Below are 7,900 nucleotides of genomic sequence, written 5' to 3'. Positions count from 1 at the left end.
TAAAGTATTATAATAACTATTAATATCTAATAAAATTCATACATGCTTTATAAATCATTTATAAAAATTATAAATACATTTATAAAATTATTTATCTTGGTTTATCATATGATTTTATTTATGATAAGAGGTTTTAATTTATTTATACAAGCTCATAAATTAATTTATAAAATCTATTTTTAAATTTTATTTTATATTAAATGATAAATCACTTAATTGATTTTTTTCTTAGGTGTCGATCATATATAGAGGTTGAGAAAAAAATATTATAATTTGATTTGTTAATGGATTTTCAATTTTTATTTATATTATGAGAACGAAAATTAGTTCTAGAAATAGTTTTATCAGTATCCAAACGGCCTAAATATATTGCACAAAATAATTTATGGTAATTAAATATGTGATTTATATAATATATATAATGCTTCATAAAATCAATTTTACAATCAAGTATTTCTAAACTATATAAAATATTTCAAAAGTTTCAGTATTATAGACCTACAAAAACTTAAGTAGTTTTATTAAAAACTGAATCATGAATATTATACGTAACTAATTTTAGTTCAATTATCAATACAAAATATCAAAAAATATTTAAAAATAGTCATACTATCTTTTTTAAACAATTATTCTAAGAAAAATATTTAACAAAACACTTAATGATAAAACATATTTTAATTTGAAAAATTATAATAAATATATTATCACAAAAAATTCAAATCTGCGAAACGGAAGTCATCCACCTGGTTTCCCTTAATTTAACTTGTTTGAAAAAGACAACAATGATTAATAACCTTATATTCTCATTTATAACTTAACAAGGTAATGAAATCTTCGAGAATATAGAATACGCTAAGCGTCTCTCTCCTCTCCTAGAGAGAGAGTTCTCTCTCGAACTCTTTTGCTCTCTTATCAATAAAAAATCTTTTAGAGAGTTTAAAGCTTGTTTGAGAGTGAGAGAGATCTTCACTTTTTTGTTCCCCGGTTTCGGTTTCATCCGACCGGTATCCGACTCCGGCGACGCTCCATCTCCTCGGAAGTTGTTGTCCGGCTTTTGACTCTGGCGACGTTGACTAGTCCTCCGGTGACGTCGGCCGGCTTGCTCTCCAGTCTTTTATGGAGTTTTTTTTCTGTTAGTTTGAGAAAGAAGAACTCTCTCTCTTTTCTCTTCAAAATCTTTCAGAGAGAGGTACGGGCTTTGACTCTGACAACCGGTGGCTCACAAAGCACCGAGTTGGCCGGGTATCGACTCTGGCAAGCGGTGGCTCCCAAAGCATCGACTTGGCTGGCTTGTAACTTGAGATTCATCACTCATCTCTGATGAATTTCAATGATGTTTCGTCCGGTTCATCCGGCTTTTTAATTTTCTCTACGTTTTATACTTTCAATCTTTTCTTTGGTTTTTCATATCAAATCGGTTTTGCTGAGTTATTATTTGGAAGCTGTGATCTTTCTCCTATTATTGGATTGTTCCACCTTCACGCTTATTCTTATCATTAAATGTGGTCTTTTTAAATTTGTTAGATTCACAGCTTCTTTTGTTTTCGTTGGAACTTGGTGAGACCGATTTGATTTTCAATGAAGAGATGGTGCGGTTCATAGCTCTATCACTTTTGAGCTTTAGTTGTTCTTGGATGTTCTATTCTTGAGCTTCCTGTTCCGGTGAGTATCCGGTGGATCTCCGGTTAGAAATCCGGCAACGGCTTGGAAATTGGTGAAGAAAGAGATGACTCTGCTCTTCCGCCACGCGTCCGTCTACCGCTTACGTTTGACACGTTGGCTGTGAGCTGTCTTGAGTCTCTTTCTCTGTTGGGGTTTTATATGGCCTTTGCGGTTAGGCCTTAGTTGTTTGTACGTTTGGGTTTTACCTTTGCCCTTTATTTTATAATTTGTACCTGTTGGTTTTTAGCCATTTAATAAAACGAGATGAAAAAAAAAAAAAAAAAAAAAAAAAAAAAATCTTCGAGAATAAGACTGGGGTCCACACTTTTTACTATCTCTTTCGAAATTGGGAAAAATGGGCCACCATCTTCGTCGTCGCTTATGACGTGCAGCATTGTTCTTCGCTCTAGATTATGATTAAATTGTTTAATGACACGTCTACCATTATTGTTTTATTAATTGAATCGCATATAAGTTTAGGTTTTGTCAATTCAGTCGTATATATAAATTTTGTTTTGCAATATGTGTACATTTTCCAAAAAAGTATATTGAAGAATTAAAACATCGCCACTACCGCATTTTGTTTCATAATTCCTCGGGAGGGGGGATTTTTCTTCTTTTTTTTTTTGAAACATTATCTATATAAGGCAACATTTCCTACCGCTCAAACATTTAATTAAAAAAAAGCATTTCACACTCTCGATTTCGTTTGTGTGTCCCGAATAAAACCTACTCTAATGGATTATAAGTTTATAACATATCACCCTAATCAGACCGGAATAAAACAACTAATGAAACAAAGATCTCTATGAAAAAAACGAGCAGTCATAGTTAAAGAATCAACCATCCTATTTTTGTACTCTTGAAATATGGAAGATCTTGAATTTTAGAAAACATATCTGAAAAGTCTGAATCGCCTCTACTTTTGTTGCAAAAATTGACCAGGTTCGGAGTTCTTTTATCATTGCAATCAGGTCCTTGCAATATGTCTAAAAATTCTAACAAGTCGAAGGTTGGAGCATGTTTTCCATAATCTATCTCGGTGCTTCCAGTTATGTATACAAAACAATCAAGTCGATATTTATTTTGTCAAAGATTTGTTGCACACATATCTAAAAGTTTTTAACTCTTGATAGCTACTAAAAGTCATCACCTAAAGCTATTTTATAATTTAGTTTGTTAGAACATCTTTATCGCAGTATTTTAGTTGGGTTCTTATTGTAATTATGATTTAAAAAAAATAAAAAATAGCTATTAATTGAACAAACGTTTCTTAATTAAACGTTAGAAGAGGCGTCTCTTAAGAGACACGTGTCCCCATGAGAGAGTTTTATGTTTAGCTTTATCTCTCTCGAAGGATCTCTCCTCCTCTCTCTCCAATCCACCGTCCCGACATCGTCCAATCCCTCGATTTATCTCTCCGACTCACCTCCTCCAAAACCCAAAAACCAGCACTTCTTATTTTGTTCTGATCTCTTCAACCTATTCAATCCTCCGCCTCTGAAACCTCCATCACCGTACTCATCAGCCACCACCACATGTCCCTCACTAGCAGCGTGTCATACCCTCTCTGTGCTAAGCATCTCTTTGCTAACTCGCACGCTCATCCTTTGTTTTCTCTCTCTGATCGTCTTTACCTTTTGATTCTTCCTTCTTCTCCTATCAAACAGACAGATCTTCCATTAGTCTCAAAGGTAATGGCTTTACTCTACTGTTAGATTGAATCTTCTGATAAAGTTGATTCCTTTCTCTGTAGAGAGTAGTGTATCTGTTTACTTTCTCCCATGTTCATTGGTTCAACAGTTTCCTTCCGATATGAAGAAATCAAATGAGAAAGGTAAAGCTAAGACCACCAAGGAAGCCTTGAAGCTAGTTGATGACAAGTTAATCCATTATTACCTCTCTCTGAAACATGTTATGTAATAATAATAACTGATTATGGGTGCTAATAAATGGATTGTCTTTAGTATCTTTGGTTAGCTTTAGCTCTGTTGAAAGAGTAAAAGATACATCATGTTGTTGACTTTGTAGATTCTGTTTTTGATATTCAGGAAGGTGGGAAAGAGGAAGGCACCGGCTGAGAAGCCTAGCAAGCAGGAGAAGAAGGCCAAGAAGGACCCTAACAAACCCAAGAGAGCTCCTAGTGCCTTCTTTGTCTTCCTGTAAGTATCGTTGGATGTTGTTTTTTTTGTTTCTTTCTAAGTTAAGTGGGTTGGGTTTCTTTGTTTCATTGTGATCTTAATGTGGTTTGGCAAATTATCAGTAATGAGTTGTATATGTGAATATTTTCAGTTACAATAAACTCTGAGGAATCTGGTCGACGAAGAAACATGCGCCGATGCTTACATAGCACAACAATAGAACTAGTCTCTTCATGTAATGATGGTTCCATTCTTATAACCAGCCCAATAATAACAAAATAATAATTTTACTTAACAGTTTTGTGGTTTCTTTGTTTCCTATAAGATGAGTGATTCATCTCAATAAAGGTTTTGTGATACGTTGATTGATCTTTTTGACAGTCTTGCAGGCCAAAAATGTATGGGGTTGTTGGTGTGGTCACTTGATGTTTATGTCCTAACAAATGAGACCAATGAAAGTCAAAAAAATCGTTTAAGTCAAAAAGTCAAAAAGATCGGTTAAGTCGATGTTACTTCATGTCTGTTTCGTTACTGGTATGAAGTTGTAGCTTCTTCTGTTTGTTCGTCATGTCTTCTCGTGTGGTCTTGTGAAATCACATGTTTTGTATTGTTGTTGTGTTGTTGTGTAGTCTTGTGTCACAGACTAGAGTGTGGTTGATTCACATGTTTTGTATTGTTGTTGTGTTGTTCTATATATATGTGTTTATTCAGCTCGGTCATTTTATAGACAGTCATTCACTCATCAAACAAGTTTCTTCTTCTCTCCTTTTCACAATCATCGCACAAGTTATATTTAATCACAAAACAATTTCCATTCTTCTCACAAAGTCATTAAACAAATTCCTTCGTTTTTATTTTTTATGTTTTTATTTTAAAATCAATGTTTAAAATGTTATTTTGTACTATGTTTTAAGAAAAAATTAAGTTTAATAAGAAAAATCAAAAACAATTTGGTGTTTAATTAAATTTTGTTTTAAAGAACCCTTAAATAAGAGACTTACAATGGAGGACGTAAATTTTCGGGTCTCTTAATACAGTCTCTTAATACACTTTTACAATTAAAAAATATTAAAAAAAAGAATAAGAGACCCATTTAGGGTCTCTAGTGTAAGGAATATTTCCTTTCCCTATTATAAGGTCTTATAGTTATCTATTTTCTATTGGAATATTACTATTCCTTAATATATTTGGTGACCAATGAAATTGGAAATAAAGGAGTAATTTCTAATTTATCTCTACTTTGATGGACGGTTGAGATTAATCTAAAGAAAACCCTAAAGAAAAATTAGGTCTTCTCTCCACCTATAAATACATATCTTTAGACCATCATAAATATATTCTAAAAGCAACAACTAACGTTATAAGCGAGGCGAGAGAAACCAAAGAGTTCCTAAGAAGAGATTGAGCTGTTCATCTTCCATTCAGGATTCAATCCATTCAGGAAGATCTCTCAGGCAAAATGAATCCAGGTAACTCCATAAACATTCATATGATTCTATTATGTGATTAACCTAGATGTTTAAAGATCTTAGGATTCATGTAAATTAAACTTAAATGTGGTATCAGAGCATGGTTATGAACATCTGTTTAATCCATTAAGAATAATAGATCTATGAGCTAGATAACTGAAACTGATAGATCTGAGTATTGTGATTTCTAGATCTGATTAAGGGTTTAATTTTCGTATGTGTGCAAAGTTAGTGCGATCTGAGAAAATTTGGTATGTTTGATAAAATCGTGCGAACTCTGTGCATCTGAAATAATTATTTTCCTGTTTAAGAGAATCGTGCATAGTTTGTGCATCTAGGGATTATAATTATCTTTTTAAAAGAATCATGCATAATTTATGCATACCCGAATTATAATTTTCGCAGTACAGAATCCGTGCAAAAATGGTGTTCTGCGAATTAGGATTTTTTTTTTTCGCAAACCCTTTTCTGTGCAAATTTCGGGATTATGTAAATTAGGGTTTCCAAAGACCTATCCTGTAAATAATGATTCGTGAAGTTTTTGTGCAAAATTGATAATAATAATTGGTCTATGCATAATTAGTACAGCGTGTTTTGTATATACTGCAGAATCGTTTTGCACAGAATTCGTACAAAACCGATTTTGCACTTAAAGTTATAAACTTTTCTATTCATAATCCGTATTGAAATAATTTATATACATATAAAACACAATTAGTACAAAACATTATTTCACATAAAGTGCTTATTATGGTTTAGATATCACCACAGTGACTTTACCTTAATAGTTGCAACTAAAAATCATTATTTAAACCAAGTTTTTTATCCTCTTATGAATTATTTAGTTACCCACAGGTAGACTATAATCATGAGAATTGATTAATTACTTAAGAGCGTATGTATTGTGTAAACTAAAGACATCCACAGATGATTTGGTTTGAGTAATTCAATACATCACTCAATAATTGAATGATTGTTATCGTGAAAGCTAAGGATATCCACAGATAACTTAGTTTGAATATTCAATACATCACTCAATAATGGAATGATTGTTATCGTGAAAGCTAAGGATATCCACAGATAACTTAGTTTGAATAATTTGGTACATCATTCAATAAAGTTCCATGAATCTGTGACCTTATATGAGATTATGTGATTCCCACAGGAACATTATAATTTCTTGTCATATATATTCAATTTTTTCGTGTTGATTAAGTTATGAAGCCTAATTAATACTTGTTCTATCTCTAAAATGCAGCAACTTCTTCCGCTAGTTTGTCATCTATGGTCTCTTCTGTCCCCCATCCTCATTGGAACCAACTTCTCCGAATGGAAAGAGAAAGTTGCGTTCACATTAGGTGTACTAGATTTGGACTTGGCACTACGTGAAGAAGAGCCTAGCCAACTCACTAATGATAGTACTGAGGAAGAAAAGGCTTTCCATAAAGCGTGGGAGAAAGCTAACAGATTGAGCATCATGTTCTTAAGGATGACAATAGCTAGGAACATCAAAACTTCCCTTCCAGTTGCAGAGAAAGTTAAGGCTTATCTAGCGGCTATAAAAGAACGGTTTAAGACTGCAGACAAATTCCTTGCTGGGAAACTTATGGCAGATCTTACAACCATGAAACATGATGGTACAAGGTCTATGCATGAACATTGCATTGAAATGACCAATCTTGCGGCTAAGCTAAAGGGTTTAGGAATGAGTGTGGATGATTCATTTCTTGTCCAGTTTATCCTAAACTCTTTACCTCCTCAGTATGGACCATTCCAAATCAATTACAACGCCATTGTTGAAAAGTGGACGTCGATTGAATTGGCTAACAAACTGGTCCAAGAGGAATCAAGGCTTGGTCGTGAAGGTATTAAGGTTGCCCACTATGTCCAAGGAGCTGGACCTAAAGCTGCGAAATGACATCAACCAAGTCATAAAAGAGCACCACCCAGGATGAATGATTCTAATCAAGTCAATGAGAAGAAGGCAAGAAAAGATGACCGATGCTACTTTTGCAAAAAGTCTGGACACTTTCAGAAAGATTGCCCTAAAAGAAAAGAATGGTTTGAAAAGAAAGGTAATCCTATGGGTTCAGTAAGCTTTTTTGAATCTAGCTTTGCTCATGTTTCTTCTGATACTTGGTGGATTGATAGTGGTGCTAATGTACATGTAACTAATTCCTTGCATGGATTCCTTACAACCCAGACCATAAATCCAAGTGAAAACTATATACTCATGGGGAATCGAGACAAAGCGCCAGTTGAAGCTATTGGCACTTATCGTCTCATTTTAGATAGTGGATTTTGTTTGGATTTATTTCAGACTCTTTATGTTCCATCTATTTCCCGTAATTTAGTTTCAGTAAGCAAACTTGATTTGGCTGATTTTAAGTCTTCTCAAAGAGATGGTTGTTTCAATTTATTTCTAAACTCTAATAAAATTGGTTCTGGAATATTAGTTAATGGTCTTTACAAATTAAATTTGTCTAATCAAATTATGAAACACATCTCACCCTGCAAGATAAACGTAAAACTAAAGCATGTGCGAATGATTCATATTTCTTGTGGTATAAAAGACTAGGATACATTTCTAGTGAAAGAATCAAAAGATTGGTAAAAGATGGAGTCGTA

At 33.4% G+C, this 7,900-nt stretch overlaps 1 protein-coding gene across 12 annotated transcripts; it reads left to right on the top strand.

The window, feature by feature from the left end:
• The first annotated feature begins 2,956 nt into the window (after positions 1–2,956).
• LOC106331477 (high mobility group B protein 1-like) lies at positions 2,957–4,513 on the top strand. 12 transcript variants are annotated; one of them, XR_001267905.1, is made up of 5 exons: positions 2,957–3,356; positions 3,466–3,545; positions 3,714–3,824; positions 3,955–4,038; positions 4,193–4,513. XR_001267905.1 is itself a non-coding variant. In XM_013769844.1 (5 exons), exons 1-5 carry the CDS (start codon positions 3,201–3,203, stop codon positions 4,303–4,305), a joined length of 498 nt encoding a protein of 165 aa, XP_013625298.1. In that variant the 5' UTR covers positions 2,957–3,200; the 3' UTR covers positions 4,306–4,513. The 12 variants fall into 12 exon arrangements, 6 of the variants coding, with proteins under 6 accessions (XP_013625298.1, XP_013625299.1, XP_013625300.1 ...); XR_001267906.1 differs by having other exon boundaries at positions 4,185–4,513; XR_001267907.1 differs by having other exon boundaries at positions 3,955–4,043.
• Positions 4,514–7,900: the final 3,387 nt, after the last annotated feature.

The sequence above is a fragment of the Brassica oleracea genome, chromosome C3 (genome assembly GCF_000695525.1).
Source record: "Brassica oleracea var. oleracea cultivar TO1000 chromosome C3, BOL, whole genome shotgun sequence".
Lineage (NCBI taxonomy): Eukaryota > Viridiplantae > Streptophyta > Magnoliopsida > Brassicales > Brassicaceae > Brassica > Brassica oleracea.
Note: the sequence above shows the minus strand (reverse complement) of the source record. Positions and strands in the feature narration are given on the sequence as shown.